Here is a 17,439-nt window from a genome sequence, read left to right as displayed (position 1 = left end):
CTGAGTCCCTCCCTTCCCTTTCCTGGTGAGCTAGGGTGGACAGTCCAGACTCAGCCACTAGCCACTCTGCCTATTGAGCCCTTGAAATGTGGATAGTCTGAATTAAGGTGTGTTGTTAGTGTAAAATACACACCCAGATTTCAAAGACTTAATCCAAAAAAAAGTAAAAACATCTCAATAATTTTTATATCAATTATTTATTGATATATAGCAGCATATATTGGGTTAAATAAAATACTTTGTTAAAATTAATTTCACTTGTTTATTTTTAATAACCTTATAAAAGTTAGAATTATATATATGTCTCACATTATGTGTCTATTGGGCAGCGTGGGTCTAGGCAGAAACCTGATGGTCTCTGCAGCTCTCCCTTCAATAGGGCAAATATTGAACAGCAGTTCTCATAGCGATTTTTCATCATCTCTGCCCTAGACCCTCTGACTTTCTAGAGAAAAAGGATCTCCCAAACTATGACTATCCACAGCTGAAAAAAAAGTAGGGGCACATGGAAGGACAGGGACAGACAGCAATCTAGAGAGACTGAGAAGGGAGTCCTGGAAAGCCCATAGGCCAAAAGGCTCCCCAGAGCCACAAACCCAAAATACAGAAAACCAGAAGAATAGCAAGAGACCTTGAAAATGTCTCCAACTTCTTAGGTTTATAACCCTTCACAAACAACAGCTTCTATCCGCGGGTTTCCTTATGTCTACACCTGGGAATGCGAGGGAAAGAAAGAGGAGACTATTAGTCTTCCTTGTTATTCCAGAATGGGATGTGGTACCACTTCCTCCCAGCCTCTCTCTAGCCCCCTCTTTTGGGCAGTATCATCAGTGTCCCTTCTCCCTTCATAGCTTCCTTCCTTACGCGCGTACCCTGGGTCATTTTAGGACTGCTCACAAGGCAGTCAGGGAGCAACTGGGAGAGCTGTGTTAGTGTTTGCATTTCAGAAGTAAATCTGATTCCAGTCTCAGATAAGTACTGCTCCAATCTTTTCGGGCCTACTTGTACTGCCTGTTGCCATTTGCCCATTCCCCCTCTGGAAGGAAAGGAGGTCAGCTCAGTCAGAAGGTCAGTGAATCCTGAGACTCAGTCATTCTATCTGGGGACCCCCTCATGAGAATCACTAATTCATCATATCCTTGTTTCTTTCCTAGACCTAACTGGATATATTCCAAAAATCCTACCATTTATTTGAAACAGATCCAAAAGAACTTGTTTTCATATGTTTATTCAGATCACTTCTGGTGCCATTAAAACCAGGCTGAAGGAAGCAGAATCCACTGAACTGATGATAAACGTCGCTCGTGAGAAGTATCGTCCAGTCGCCACTCAAGGCTCTGTTATATACTTTGTTATTGCCAGCCTCTCCGAAATAGATCCTATGTATCAGTATTCACTAAAATATTTTAAACAGGTAAGTGTGGTGGTGGGTGGTGGTAGTGAACTTTCTCTCTTCGGCTTCCTTTTAAACCCTAATGAGTCACTTTTTGCCTCAGACAAGGCCCGAGTCTAGTTATCAGCTAAATCCTCCAGGAGTTTGGCTTCAGACTACGGTTCAAGAGTGGCCCCACTTGCCGCGCTTCCTAAAGACTCAAGTGCGCAGCATGTCCAGAACACTCTGTAGGGGAAGAAAAGAAAGCTTTTTTCCGAGTTTCATTTTCTCTTGGCTTCCTCGACTAACTAGCTTGCTGTTTCCTTCTTGCCTGCCCTTTTCTTTTCTTTTAAGAGTCACAGCTCCATGCTGTTTCTTTATACTTTCTCTGTAACAATCCAGCTTCCTCTCCACTCTTGGAGTTTTCTGTATTGTAGCTCAAGTCTCTGACAGTACTGACCTTAAGCAAATTGGCTGCTGTATCTTTTTTTCCCAGAACTTTTTATATAACAGGCTATCCTCCCACCCCTGGCTTTTATTTAGAAGAATTGTACATGCCCTAGTCTCCTCTCCTTTGTCCCTTTCCTGCTTTCACTGTACTACTGTGAGACTTTCTTGTTTTACTTGTGTTCTCTCTTCTTGATCTCATCTTCACAGTTGAATTTCATCTAATCTCTCATGTGTAGGATATTTTCGCCCCTCATCCTCTTTGCTGCAGCATTCTATATCTCCCAAAAGCAAATTCAATGTCACCAAACTTTGGCAAGCAATGGTAATTAGCCTGAAGACGTCCAGGGGAGACAGTTTACAGCACTTATTACACAGCAAAACTGACCAAGCATCCTCGCTGGTCCCCTCTGCTCGCCTCCAGAGTTCCTCCCAGCTACCAGTGGCCTCCTCCTCCCAGCCCACCCCACACACAGCCTCTCTGGCTCAGTTTTCCCATCTATGGGCTCCTATTCCCCTCTTGTCTATACTGTTCCCTTTCCTGTGCAGAGCAGTTTAGCTCCCTCTCGCTTCTCTAAAGATCTGTGCTCACACTCATAACACAACTCAACAGACAAAGGCCTCTCCATATGCACCACTCACAATAGAAAACGGAGAACTGTAAACATATCCTCTTTGCCTGCAACACATCGTTATTTCCTATTGTAAACCTCTATACCTTTAGTCAATGCTGGCTTTCACACTGGAAGCCAGGCCAGCCTAGGCCGAGTGTTTTCAAAACACTGCTCCACATACATGGGGTCCTAAATGGATTTTGCCAATCAAACACAGTTCACACACCAAAGCCACTTCCACCCTGTCCCTGTTCTGTCTCTTGAGCCACATTTCCCACTCTCCTCTGCAACAGCCGAACTGATCCATTCACATTCCCTAGACTCACTGGATGCTTTTACCTTTTGTTTTTTGTTGGTTGGTTGGTTTTTACTTTTTCGGGCGTGGGGAAGAAAGATTAGCCCTGACAAGCAGTGCATAGATCCATGCCCGGGATCCAAACCAGTAAACCCCAGGCTGCTGAAGTGGAATGTGCAAACTCAACTGCCTCACCAGTGGGCCGGCCCCTGGATGCTTTTATCTTTATGACACTCCCTCTGTTTAGAATGCCCTCTCCCCCAGCTGAATTGCCATCTTGTCCAGTGAGAGAAGTCATCTCTCTTGCTGGGGCTGACGTCATCTGGAGGCTTGACTGGGCTAGATGTCCAAAATGGCTCACTCTCATGGCTGGGCTGTCAACAATGGCCTACAAGTGGCCTCTCTATGTGGCTTGGGCTTCTTACAACATGGCAGCTGGGTTCCAAGAGAGCACCTCCCCAAAGCAAATGTTCTAAGAAACCAAGATGGAAGCTGCGAGGCTTCTTCCGACCAAGCCTTGGATGTCATGCGTCATTGCTTCTGCTGCAGTCTCTTGGTCAAGTGGGTCACTGAGGCCAGCCCAGACTCGAGGGGAGGGGATTCAGACTCCACTTCCCAGTGAGGGGAGTAGCAAACGATTTGCCTCAGTCTTTTATCCAACACGTTCGATACGCCTCATATGGCACTTACACCACATTGCCGTGGTGCTGGGCTTTTCTCTCCTGCCAGAGTCTGGCCTCCCAGAAGGCAGGAATGAAGCCTCACCCATCCCTGTTTCCCCTCCTGGGTGCTTAGCACCAGAGAACACTTCATGAGTGTTTCACGAATGAAGAGGCTGTTTCTGCCTCTCCATAAAAAAGCTGTTGAAATATTCGAACAATTTTTATGACACTAGACTAAGTGTGGTTTTTCCTCTCAAGGTCTTGTTTAGTACTTTTGATGTGGTTATGGGCCCAGCAGCAATAGGAGCTGCAGGAGAGAACGGAAATGAAGAATTCAGAGAAATGAGGGGCGTGCTGTTCAGATGCACCTGGGCTCTCTCCCAACAAGGTCTGCACTTGCTTAGCGGCCTTTAAAAGCCATTTGTACTGAGGTCAAATCTCAGTTCCTAAAGGCAGGGTTTGCCGCCCTCACATCTCTGCTCCCTTCCTTTAGTTGGCAGTTATTAAACCAAGCAAAGTAAGGATTAGCAAATCCTTTAATTCTACCTAAATGACTTTAATAACACTTTTCTCATCCAAGGTTCTTAAATCTCCTTCAAGAAATAAAAATGAAGGGGCCGGCCCCTTGGCCGAGTGGTTAAGTTCACACACTCCGCTTCGGCAGCCCTGGGTTTCCGCAGTTCGGATCCTGGGCACAGACATGGCACCACTTATCAGGCCATGCTGAGGCGGTGTCCCACATGCCAGAAGTAGAAGGACCCACAACTAAGATATACAACTATGTACTGGGGGGATTTGGGGAGAAAAAAGAAAAAAAAAAGGAAGATTGGCAACAGTTGTTAGCTCAGGTGCCAATCTTTAAAAATAAAAAAAAAATTTTTAAAGAAATAAAAATGAAGATGCTCTGAAAATACCTTGGGCTGACAGAAAAAGGGATATAGGATGAATCATCAAAACACTGGACTTTTGCTGTTTGGAAGGGAGACTAGAAACCCAGGACATCCTCCACCAAACCCATTATAATTCCATTTGCACTGAAACTATTTAGGCTATGTCAAGATTCACCATGTTTTATACTGGCACCAAACTTTTCACATTTCACTGGACTTTAACCTCTCCTCTTCTTGTCAGGATGTTAAAGAAAGCTCAATCCTCTGTTCTTCTGAGTGTATTAAAGTAACAACTCCAGGACCCTTTGTCCACCAAACTTTGGGGAGAAAAACAAGGGCTCTCTGAAGTCTCTAAAATAAGTGTCTGCTTGCTCCAAGCCTCTTGACCCTTGGGGAATGGAGGCCTATCTTTCAGTGAGGAGACCGACACAGTCAGGCTCTTTCCCTTTCCACTCCATCGTGTTAGCAGGAGGGGTGGGCACATGGAAGCCTGCACAACAGCACTGTTTGTGGGGAGGAGTGGAGGACACTCTTGACCCTGATCTGCCTTGGTCCTCAGCAGGCTTCCAGCTCCCAGTCTGTTTGGATCAGTCTGATCTCCCCGTGAGCAATGCATCTTGATCCCTCTCAAGGTGGCCCAGGGATTGCGCAGACCCTGCCTCACCTCACACCTTTGCCTTTATGCTGTGGATCCTCTGAGACTGAAGCCACATGCCCCTCTAGTCCCTCATGAGACTCCCCCAGTCTCTGCTGCAAGATCCCCTTGCCCCATGGCTCCCAGGCAGGCCTACGAGTTCAGGCTCTGCTCAGCTTCCTCACACAGCTTGGAGCTCTTGGGAATTTTTATTTTATTTTATTTTATTTTATTTTATTTTATTTTACTTATTTTTTGCTGAGGAAGATTCGCCACGAGCTAACATCTGTTGCCAATCTTCACCCTTTTTGTATGTGGGCTGCCAGCACAGCATAGCCACTGAAAGACGAGTGTTGTAGGTCCGTGCCCCAGAACCAAGCCTGGGCCATCAAAGTGGAGCACACTGAACTTAGCCACTAGGCCACCAGGGCTGGCCCTCTTGGGAATTTTTAAATCTTCCTCTCGTGCTACTTGAAAGTTGCAGGAAATGGGTAAGGCTAGCTCTGGCCCTCTCATGCCTAAGCCCCCAATGCCACCATCTCTGCAGCCTTTCCAATGTCCTTGTAACATGGGGCAGCAGGCCTGCTTTCAAAATTTCCATGTAGGAAGCAGGGTGGAAGTCTCCTTTAAAACTGGTTCCTCTTAAATTTCAAAGAAGATTCTAGCACATTCTTCCCATACCCTAAGAATTATCTTGAGGAAGTGTCAAGAAGAGCATATGACCTTACCTTGCCCTTACATCTCTCACCCCACAGTGATTATCAAATCTGAGATGAGGATATAAAAAAACTGGTTCTGCCAGCTCACCTCCATTTTCCAACATTTTCTGTCTCACATCAAGATAATGCCTTGTGAATGTTGTCAGGAGTTTGGCACTGGTCCATGTCTAAAAACTGGGGAGAGAAAGGGGAGTGCAGAAAATAAATATCACATATGCATTTGGGATGAATTCTGGATTTTTCATAGCACAGTATTCATCTCCTGCACTGCTATTTACTCACTGAATATGGGGAGGAGGGAGCAGAGGTTTCTCTTTTCCTTCACAGAAATTGAACTAAATCAGAGACACTGACAGGGCTCTCTTTCACACAGTTGTTCAATACGACAATTGAAACTTCTACAAGGTCAGATGATCTACAGCAGCGCATGGAGATACTACTGGAACAAACTCTCCTAACTGCTTATGTCAACATCTCGAGAGGACTTTTTGAGCAACATAAACTCATCTACAGCTTTATGCTCTGTGTTGAGATCATGCGTCAGCAAGGAAACTTAACTGATGCCGAATGGAATTTCTTTCTCCGAGGTTCTGCAGGATTAGAAAAGGTACCTGTTTCAAGTTTAGATTGTAAATGTTATTCTAGATAGAGCCCACTTGTACCCAACAATATTCCACGGTGGCTGAAGCTTATACATTTGGCTGTGTGGCCCAGTGGGGAGGGCGCTAGGGGTCAGGAGGCCCAGACTACAGCTTCACTCTGCCTCCAGGAGCTGTGTAATGTTGCTAACATTTAACCTCTTTTTTGTTTTTTTTGAGGAAGATTAGCCCTGAGCTAACATCTACTGCCAATCCTCCTCTCTTTTTTTGCTGAGGAAGACTGGCCCTGAGCTAACATCCATGCCCATCTTCCTCTACTTTATATGTGGGATGCCTGCCACAGCATGGCTTGCCAAGCGGTGCCATGTCTGCACCCGGGATCCGAACCAGTGAACCCTGGGCCACCAGAAGTGGAACATGCGAACTTAACCACTGCGCCACCAGGCTGGCCCCTAATATTTAACATCTTTATTCAGCAGTGTCCTCATCTATACAAAAGGGATGTTGGGAGTAACCAGTGAGCTAGTAGAAGTGAACATGTTCTGAAAAGTTGGCCATCTTAGAAATATGAAGAGTTAAAATCCAATAAAAGTTGTAATTCACAGATTTGGCAATGCTGTTTGTGAAACCCTGACCCTCTCTTGCCTGGACACATCTTTCATTATATAGCACAGGAAGTAATATAACTTGATCATTGCCTTTTGTAATACTCTATTACAAGTTCTGCTACAGTTTCCTTCTTCACTTTCAAACATTTTGCCTAATTTGTTCCAGCCCCTTAAACTGGCCTAACTCACCCACGTACCACAAACCTAGTGGCCCATAGAAGTGAGCCACAGAACCCCCAACTCTTGCCTGCAATTCCATCTCAGGCCCACTCTAAACTGTTGGCTCTGTCCTGCCAATCTTGAGCCTCGCCCTTGGCACTGCAGACGTGACATCTGCACCTGTTTGCCAGTATTTGAGCCTCAGTGTATCACTGGGAGGTTGGACATCATGCTTTTATTTGACTCTCACACATCATTATTCTTCAGGGAAATGCAAATCAAAACCATAAGGAGATACCATTCACACCCATTAGAATGGCTAGAATCAGAAAGACAGATAATAACAAGTAATGGTGAGGATGTGGAGAAATGAGAACCCTCATAAACTGCTGGCTAGAATGAAAAATGGTGCAGCTGCTTTGGAAAACAGTCTGGCAGCAACTCAAACAATTAAACATGGAATTACCATATGATCCAGCAGTTCCGCTCCTAGCTATATATCAAAAAGAAATGAAAACATATGTCCACACAAAAACTTGGACATGAATATTCATAGCAGCATTATTCATAATAGCCAAAAAGATGGAAACAATCCAAATGTCCATAAATGAATGTGTAGAGAAGTGAAATGTAGTATATCCATACAATGGAATATTACTCAATCATAAAGAGGAATGAAGTACTGAAACATACCATAACAGGAATAAACCTTGCAAACATTAAGCTAAGTGAAAGAAGAAAGTCACAAAAAACTACATATTATAAAATTTGATTTATATGAACTATCCAGAATAGGAAAATCTGGAAAGCATTTCAGTAGTTATTTAGGGCTGGGGGGCATGAGCAGATAGGAGGGTAATAGCTGAACAATACATGGGTTTTTTTTGAGGAGATAAAATGTTCTAAAATTGTCATTATGGTTGCACATATCTGCTGAATTTACTAAAATACATTGTATTCTATGCTTTGAATGAATTGCACGTTTTCATTTCTCTTTGATATTCAGATGTCATCTCAATAAAGCTGGTGAAAAATGTAGTATGGAACTTCAGCCATTCATGAAAATATTCATGAAATTTTCAAAGAAGTAGTTTTCAGTCTACAATCACAGCTGTTTCTCTGTCTCTTTTCAAACTGTTTACCCACATATACATGCTTTGTGGAATATTGCCAGATGGCATAATACTTTCCCAGAAATTTGCTAGGAATATATCAGATGGTTAGACATACAGTGGGCCCAGCTGGAATGAGATGCCACGTCTCTCGCTACTGATATTGCTCTGCCACACAGCTTCCCATCTGTCCAGCATTCCCGTAGATGTTCTCACCTCCAGGAATCTGATTTGAAGACTAGTTCTCTAGAAAAAACAAATCATTAATCATGACAATATTGGGGGAGTCGAGAGAGACTGATGTGGTGTGGAGAACAGGCTGGAAGTAGATTTAATAGATTTAATTTTAATCCTTCACCAGATCAACTGCTTTCTGTAAAAGTCAACCCGAAATGCTTCCATCAGCTACACTTCTGTGCAAAGGTCTACAGGTAGAAGTGATTCAACATCATTTCTATTTCACCATATCTTATTACTTGTCTTAGGTAAATGGTTATTTTTAACATGTTATAAGAGCTTGATTTTTCACTTAGACAAGGTGAAAGCATGTTTTGTGGTTGTCTTTGTGAATTATTATTCATTTTCTTTCCATCTTCTAATAGGAACGCCCGCCTAAGCCTGAAGTTCCCTGGCTGGTTACTGCCACATGGTTCGCGTGCTGTGACTTAGAAGAATCGTTTCTAGTTTTTAAAGGACTTACAAAATATATACTGTTACATCCTATTCCCATACGCTTAGGTAATATTTCAAAAAGGATCTGCTATGGGGGGTTGTAAACAAGCTTGTGAATCCTAATTTTAATGTCTCCTTTAACTCTTCTGCAATATCAATATTTTTCACTAGGAAATGTCTTCATTATTAAGAAATTATGATTTACTTGTTTTCCCAGTTTCTTAAGTTGAATGCTTGGCCCATGAATTTTCACTATTTCAATGTTTACTATTATACTCATTTTAAGGGGATACATTTACCTCAAAGTAATGCTTTAGCTGCATACCATAGGATTTTTTAACTTTTTAATTGAAGGATAACATACATTCAGAAAACTGCACAAATCAAAATTGTACAACTTGATTAATTATCAAAAACTAGCTATACTTATGAGCCACCACCTGAGCCAAGAACTAAACCATACCAGCCTCCCAGAATCCCCTCATGTTCCTTCACAGGACCCTTGCCGACTTCCCCAGAGGTAATGACTGCCCTGAATTATAACATTCTATGTTGATTTTCCCCCACAAGTTTTACTATGTAGCCCTTTCAATTCTAAAAGTACACTTTTTAGTTTGAAAGCATTTAGGATTTGGGGGGACTTTTTATTTCTATAATTTAATTATATTATGGAAACTATACTCATGTTTTGCATGAAATTGATTCTTTGTAATTTACATAAACTTCAGTTTATAAAAAAAGGTTCCATATGTGTCATTTCTTGGATGCAAGATTCCATATGTGACCTTTAGCTCAAGCTTATATATATTTTTTTGGCCTGTTTAACTTTTTTTTTGAGGTATATTAGACATACAGCATTATATTAGTTTCAGGTGTACAACATAATGATTCAACATTTGTTTATATTGTGAAATGATCACCACAATAAGTCCAGTTAACATCCATACTGTGGATAGTTACGGAATTTTTTTCTTCTGATAAGAACTTTTAAGATCTACTCTCTTAGCAACTTTCAAATATACAATACAGTATTGTTAACTATAGTTGCTATGCTGTACATTACATCCCCATAACTTACTTATTTTATAACTGGAAGTTTGTACATTTTAATTCCCCTTACCCATTTTGCCCACCCCCTACCCTCCACCTCTGGCAACCACCAATCTGTTCTCTGTATCTATGAGCTTGGATTTCTGGTTTCATTTTTTTTTTTTAGATTGCACATATAAGTGAAATAATACAGTATTTGTCTTTCTCTGTATGACATACTTCACTTGATATAATGTCCTCAAGGTCCATCAGACTTATTGATTGTGTTTATTTGACTACTGTTTTTTATATTTAATCTGTCAGTTTCTAAGAAAGGCATATTAAAGTATACCACTATGGCAGTTTCTCTTCGTAATTCTGGAATTTTTCCTGTTCTATCTTGTGAAACTACACTGTTACATACAAATAGGTTTAGGATTATTATCTTCCTAGTAAATTTTTCCTTTTTTATTAAATAATATTCCTCTTTACTCTGAATAGTGTTTTTTTCCTTATAATATGTTTCTAATGCTATTTTTTACAACAGATTTATCTTGGTTGGTGTTCTCCCTCTATATATTCACTCTTCATTTTCAACTCTTTTGTGTCATCATCATGTTTTCAGGGTAGGATATTTTTGTTGTTTTAAGCAGTGTGAAAGTCGCTCTTTTTTAACAGACAAGTTTTAATCCAATTATATTTATTAAGGTTGTTGATCTATTTCAGCAGCTCTCAAGTGGGGAAGATTTTGTCCTTCGGGGGACATTTGGCAATGTCTGAAGACACTTTTGGTTGCCACAACCGAGGTAGTGCTCCTGGCATCTGGTACCTAGAGACCAGGGATGTGGCTAAACATCCTACAATGCTCAGAACAATCCTCCACAACAAATAACCACTTAGCCCAAAATGTCAGTAGAGGAGAGGCTAGGAGACCCTGATCTATTTGGACTGACCTCTACCATCTTCTTTTGTGGGGATTTTTTTCTTTGAAGGCTTTTTCTCTGCTCTGCTCTATTTTTTTTCTTCTTTCTTGCCTTCAGATATATTGTGCATATTCTTTTTCTTTCCCCCTCTACTGATTTGAGGTTCTATGCTCTATTTCTATTTTTCAGTAATTACTCTTATACTTCTATTATGAATATATATTTAACTGAGTAAACCTAGTAAGTGTGGTGGTTTAAAGTATAAATGGGCCAGAATTTCTGGGATCCTCTTATGCTTGTTTGATTTCTAAATAAAGACTAGAGAAAATAAAATGCTCTTCAATAAATGCATCAAATAGAAATTATGTTTCTCTATTGTGGACCACTTAAACAAGACAGTTAGAGGCAGAGGTAGAAGCCAGAAAGAAAACCACCACAGGAGTAGCCTAGAGATGGATGGCTAGAGGCAGATCCGAAGCAAGCAGGGCCAGATGGAGCCTTGTAAACATGGAGGCAAAGAAAGAGGGAAGGGAGGAGGCTGAAAGGCAAAGCAATTCTGGGACCAACTCATCATGTTTGGACAAAAGGCACCATGTTATCCCTGTCAATTGGGACTAAAGTTCCAGCAATTTAAAACAACTTTCCTGCTTTCATTTGTTAAATTTCAAGGTTTATTCCAGAAACCCTACAGAATTGTGAAGGTTTGTACACGTGTGATAGAATGGCTTGTCTTCTAAAAGTGAGCTTTAGATCTTTGCAGGTGAAGTTTAATAATTAATTCCAGTGTCGTTCTTACTTTCAAAAGCTTCTTAATTGCCTCAATCTTTTGTCTTTGATGGTCTCTAAGTGCTTCATGCTCTTTAATTGAGAGTTATCTAAAATAGTTTGTCTTATCCTGTCTTATTAGCCACAGCCCCAGTGATTATACAATAAATAATGAGAACCTCGAGAGAAAAGAACTCCTTTTGGAATAAATGGTTTTACTACCTGGTCCTCAGAATAATACAACCACCTTCAACTAAAGAGCACAGTGGAGTGCTGTGCCCTGGGTCTCACACCATGTAATTGCTTATATTCCATATAGAAATTAGAAGTCTTGCAGAGGTGCACACTTCTCCAGGGCCATGGTCTTAAATGTCAATAAATTTCTGTCAGCAGCTCTTTGATTGCTATTACTAAGCCCTCAGAGGAGAGCCCCAGCAGACCAGCTGGAGAAAGTAGTTTTCTAGCTTGAAATGTAAGCTAACTATATTGCCTAATGTTCAACACAAAGAACCTGTTTCATCACTGGAGGACGCACTGGCTGTGTTGGCTTGCTGAGAGGCGTACAGCACAGCGTGCACTCTGTACCTATGGGAATGTCAATGCTAATTCTTACTCCATGTTATAACCATTGTAAGGGCTAACTAGGATCCTAACGCTCACATGAGATGCAAGCCAACTTCTTATATTCCATGGGGCAGGGGGAGCAATGTATTTTGTTTCTTAGGGCGTAAAGTTGTATATATGTCAATTTATTCCCATATTATTTATATTGTTCAAATTATATGTGGCAAAATTTTCAATTTGTTTCATCTGTCCTGGGCTGATAATTGTGTGTTATATCCTACCACTTACCACTATTATGTTTTTTTCTGCTTTTTCTTCTACCTACAGCACTGATTATTTGATGTATTTTTATGCTATTATCTGGAGCATATAGTTTCATTTTATTACATTTTTATTATGGGGTTTGTATTTTAATTAGTATAACCTGACCTACCTTGTCCCATTTAATTATCTTTGCCTTAAACTCTAATTTATCCACTGTTATTCTTACCACTTCAATTTTTTGTTCACATTTGATTAATGTGAGCCAATGCATCCTTTTATTTTAACCTCTCTGTTATTATTTTTAGCTTTGCTTTTTGAAAGTGGTTTCCTGTTGAATTTGCTGTCTGATCCAATTTTAAATTCTTTACTTGTTAATTAGTTTGGGTAAGGGGAAATTAATATATTTAGCTTTGTGGTAAAGACTGATAGTAAATGTAGAGATTTTTTAATTACCAAATATGTTTATTTAATTTCAAAATCAAAACAAGTTTAATTAAAGCATCTTTTAAAATTATATTTCCAGGGTCTTTTGAGACTTACATTAACCCACAGGAAGAGGGAGTCTATTCTAAAATGAAGGAGGAAGAGAAAAGCACAACACAGGAAAAGGAGGCCACAATCCATGATTCTTGGCATCCAGAATTAAGTTCTTTCCATAAGCTACTTCTGATTAAATGTTGTAAGGAAGAAAAGGTAGGATTTTTTTAACTAAAAAACTGTGTTATAATTATTTCTACTAAAGTTCACCAGCCAGTAATGATTCATGAATTGATTAGATTCACTTGTTTAGAGAGTAACAATGGCCAAGTTTGGGGAATGGTTCTAAGAAACAGAGACTCTATGTTATTAATAAAACATAATGTTTTACACAGAAAATAATGAAAGAAAAGGCTGGAGAGCCAACCAGAACCTGGTCATCCTAGTGGACACCGTTAGGGAACTTGTGCTCTCTGCCAGAGAAGACAGGGGTCTGCTGGAGAGTGTTAGCAGAGAATTGATGGGCCTTTCAGATCTTGGCAGCAGTGGGAAGAAGGCATTTGAAGATAACAAAACCATAATCACCAAGACCAGTTTGAAGACTGTTAAAGTAGTCTGTGTAAGAAATTATGGCAGCCTGAATTAGATAGAGGTAGTAGTTTGAAGAGGGGGATGTGGGTAGCAGATTGATGGAGGGGGATGTGGAGATGAGACAACTGATGAGGCTCCTGGTTTCTGCTTGCCAAAGGAGACAGGTATATTAATAACTAAGCAAATATGAAAGGGGAAACATTTCAGAGAAAGATGTCACTCAGTCTTCAGTGCCTGCCAACTATCAGAGTGGACTGCAGTCTGGAGACCCATTAATACATGGGTAGGAAACTTTAGAGAGAAATATGAGTTAGAAATAGAGATTTAGGAGATCTCAAGATGTCAGCATAGGTGGACTCTGAACTCACCTTCTCCCATGAACACAACTATTCTTGGAAAAATTACCCTGGAGAGAGAACTGAAAACTGGATAAAAAGAATCCCCACAACAAGGGACAGTCCTGACTGGGGTGGAAGAGGCAGAAATTCCTTCTGGAGAGAAAAAAAACCCACCTTCACAAGCTGTGGAGCTTCACAGCTGGCTGGTGGGGAGCAACCCTAAGGTGCACAGCTTTCCCTGGAAGAGCAGGGACCTAAGTGGGGGCACATTACCACTATAAGCATCCTTCAGATTCAGCACAACTGAGACAAGTCTCATAATATCTGGATTCACTGGCTATTAGCTGAGACAGGGAATACCCTCAGAAAAGCAATTGGACATACACCAAAAAAAACTGGCTCTTAAAGGACCCGTGCACAAATTCACCCATCTCAGAAAGCAACCTAAAATCACCAGAAAGAAAAGTACACAATCCTTTGGTGAAAAGAGACTCACCTGGTAGGTTCTGGTTGCATCTCAGTGAGAGGTGAGACCTCTCTAGAGTCTGAGACATTGGTGGCAGCCATCATTGTGACCTAGTACAGGCGTGCTGACACAGACGTGGGCAGATGCCATTGGAGTTCTTCCCCTGGCCTGTTTTCCCAGGGGTCTGCAACACACACTAGAGCACAGATTTAATCCAGCTCAGCCAGGGCAAGTAGCCCACCCTAGGGACTGGCCTCACCCAACAGCAAGCCCTCAGACTACTTGTTGGCCTGCACAGACTGGGTACCTCAATCCCCTGCAGGCAGGCAAGTGTGTCTGCTTCTGTAGGTCAGGACCTGCGTGAGGATCAGGTGAACTCTAGGGGGCATTGGTGGAGAGTGTCAGGGCCTCTGCAGTGGGGTGACTGGGTACGCTCCAGGGGTTTGGGAAGTGGGTATAGGCCAGGACTGTGTTGACAGTGTGTGTGGACCTGTGGGAAGTGTGGCTTATCAGTGGCAAAAGACCTGTGCTTCATAAACAGCCACAAAGGGGATCAGACCCACCTTCCAAAGCCTGAAACAATGGGGTGCTCCTATGCCTGGGGCCAGCCCCACTCAGTTGCAGTCCTAAGAGAGTAGACAATAACCTTGCAGCCCTGAGGCTATAGCAATTGTAAGCCCCTGAGCCTAGCAACCAGGCACACTGGGGGCCTGCTCACTTAATAGAAAACTGCAACAGGAGTGTACTATTAGGCCTTGCAGACAACTGCACTGGGGCTTCCCAAACCTGATTTACAAACAGTTGGCCTGGGAGGGAAAGCCTAGACTCCCTGGGTACCTGCAGTAAGACCAACCCTGCCACAGCAGAAGGACATACATAGCCCACACAGGAGTCATTCCTAGAACATTTATACTGGTGATGAGAGGGAAGCAACACTGCTGGGCCTCAAAAGGTGTCTCTTACATAAGGCCACTTCTCCAAAATCAGGAGACACCGCTGACTCACCTAAAACACAGATATAAGCACAGAGAAAGAGGCATAATGAAGAGGCAAAGGAATACATTCCAAGCAAGGGAACAGGACAAAACCCCAGAACAAAGAACTAAATGAAACAAAAATAAGCCATCTACCTGACAAAGAGTTCAAACAAAAACTCATAAGGATGCTCACTGATATTGGGAGAAGACTGGATGAACACAGTAAGAATGTCAACAAAGAATTGGAAAATATAAAAAAGAACCAATCAGAAATGAAGAATGCAATACTGTAAATGAAAAATTCACTAGAGGAATTCAATAGCAGAGTAGATGATACAGAAGAACGAATCAGTGAGCTGGACGAAAGACTAGAGGAAATCACCCAGGCTGAACAGATAAAAGAAAAAAAGAATTAAAAGGAACAAGAACAGTCTAAGGGAACTCTGGGACAATATCAAGCACACTAATATTCATATTATAGATGTCTCAGAAGGAAAAGAGAGAGACAAAGGGGCAGAGAATCTATCTGAAGAAATAGCTGAAAACTTTCCTAACCTAAGGAAGGAAACAGACATCCAAGTACAGAAAGCACAGAGAGCACCAAACAAGATAAACTCAAAGAGGCCCACACCAAGACACATAATTAAAATGTCCAAAATTAAAGATAAAGAGAGAACCTTAAAAGCTGCAAGAGAACGGCAACAAGTGGCATACAAAGGAAACCCCACAGAGCTAACTGTAGACTTCTCAGGCAAAACCCTACAGGCTAGAAGAGAGCGGCATGACATATTTAAAGTGCTGAAAGGAAAAAACCTACAGCCAAGAATACTCTATCCAGCAAGGTTATCATTCAGAATGGAAGGAGAAATAAAGAGTTTCCCAGACAAGCTAAAATTAAAGGAGTTTATCACAAAGAAACCAATTCTACAAGAAATGCTGAAGGAACTTATTTAAGTGGGAAAGAAAAGACTACAAATAGGAATAAGAAAATTAGTTTTTACAAAACGCAATAAAATCACTGGTAAAGGCAAAAATACAGTAAAGGTAGCAGATCAACCACCTATGAAGATAATATGAAGGTTTTAAAAGACAAAAGTACTGAAATTACCTATTTCAATCATAAGAGGGTAATGGATAGACACACACAAAATAAGAGATTAGATATTTCAAAAACATAAAATGTGGGAGGAGGGGAGTAAAAGAGTAGAGCTTTTAGAAAGAGATCAAACTAAAGAGACTATCAACTCAGTATAGATTGCTATATATGTAGAATATTATATATGAACCTCATGGTAGTCACAAACCAGAAACCTCTAATAAATAAACAAATAAGTAAGAGAAAGGAAATCAAACATAGTACTAAAGAAAGCCATCAAACCAAAAGGGAGAGAGCAAGAGAAGAAGAAAGGAACAGAAAAGAACTACTAAAACACCCAGGAAAAAAGTAACAAAATGGCAATAAATACATATTCATCAATAGCTAAATGTCAACGGACTAAATCCTCCAATCAAAAGGCACAGGGTAGCTAATTGGATAAAAAAAAAAAAATACCTATATATATGCTGCATAAAGAGACACACTTCAGACCTAAAGACACTCACAAACTGAAAGTGAAGGATGGAAAAAGATACTCCATGCAAATGGCAAAGAAAAGAAGGCTGGGGTAGCAATACTTATGTCAGACGAAATAGACTTTAAAACAAAAACCATAACAAGAGACAAAGAAGGGCACTACATAATGACAAAGGGAACAATCCAACAAGAGGATATAACACTTATAAATATCTATGCACCCAACATAGGAGCAACTAAATACATAAAGCAATTATTAACAGACATAAAAGGAGAAATAGTAACACAATAAGAGCAGGGGACTTTAACACTCCACTTATACCAACAGATCAATATGAACACATTGACCCAAACAAAAGATCAATATGGAAACATTGGCCCTAAATGACACATTAGACCAGATGGATTTAGTAGATATATATGGAACATTCCATCCCCAAAGTGCAGAATACACATTCTTTTCAAATATTCATGAAACATTCTCCACAACTGATCACATATTAGGCCACAAAACAAGTCTCAATAAATTTAAGCATCTTTTCTGACCACAAAGGTATGAAACTAGAAATCAACTACAGGAAGAAAATCAGAAAAGCCACAAATATGTGGAGATTAAACAAAATGCTACTGAATAACAACTGGGTCAATAAAGAAATCAAAGGAGAAATCAAAAAATATCTGGAGACAAA

The 17,439-nt window shown here is 40.9% G+C and overlaps 1 protein-coding gene and 1 long non-coding RNA gene across 8 annotated transcripts in view; one reads left to right on the top strand and one right to left on the bottom strand.

Moving 5' to 3' along the window:
* The window catches only part of LOC102150566 (uncharacterized), a 62,215-nt gene extending 47,921 nt beyond the window's left edge, over window positions 1–14,294 (bottom strand). For 3 of the 4 annotated variants that reach the window (XR_011426347.1, XR_002800045.2, XR_288382.4), the window contains exons 1-3: window positions 14,231–14,290; window positions 8,230–8,357; window positions 5,722–5,807 (exon numbers count right to left, since the gene is read on the bottom strand). This is a non-coding gene — a long non-coding RNA (uncharacterized lncRNA). Of the gene's footprint in view, window positions 1–5,721; window positions 5,808–8,229; window positions 8,358–14,230 lie in introns of all 4 variants that reach the window. The other variant, XR_011426348.1, reaches the window with a different exon arrangement.
* Window positions 1–17,439, top strand: part of DNAH6 (dynein axonemal heavy chain 6) — a 257,423-nt gene that overhangs the window by 181,303 nt on the left and 58,681 nt on the right. For all 4 annotated transcript variants that reach the window (XM_001916886.5, XM_070236219.1, XM_070236220.1 and 1 more), the window contains exons 60-63: window positions 1,235–1,414; window positions 6,007–6,240; window positions 8,714–8,849; window positions 12,852–13,021. In XM_001916886.5, the coding sequence (XP_001916921.3) occupies window positions 1,235–1,414; window positions 6,007–6,240; window positions 8,714–8,849; window positions 12,852–13,021 (720 nt within the window). The remainder of the gene's footprint in view (window positions 1–1,234; window positions 1,415–6,006; window positions 6,241–8,713; window positions 8,850–12,851; window positions 13,022–17,439) is intronic.

The sequence above is a fragment of the Equus caballus genome, chromosome 15 (assembly GCF_041296265.1).
Source record: "Equus caballus isolate H_3958 breed thoroughbred chromosome 15, TB-T2T, whole genome shotgun sequence".
In the NCBI taxonomy this organism is placed as follows: domain Eukaryota; kingdom Metazoa; phylum Chordata; class Mammalia; order Perissodactyla; family Equidae; genus Equus; species Equus caballus.
Note: the sequence above shows the minus strand (reverse complement) of the source record. Positions and strands in the feature narration are given on the sequence as shown.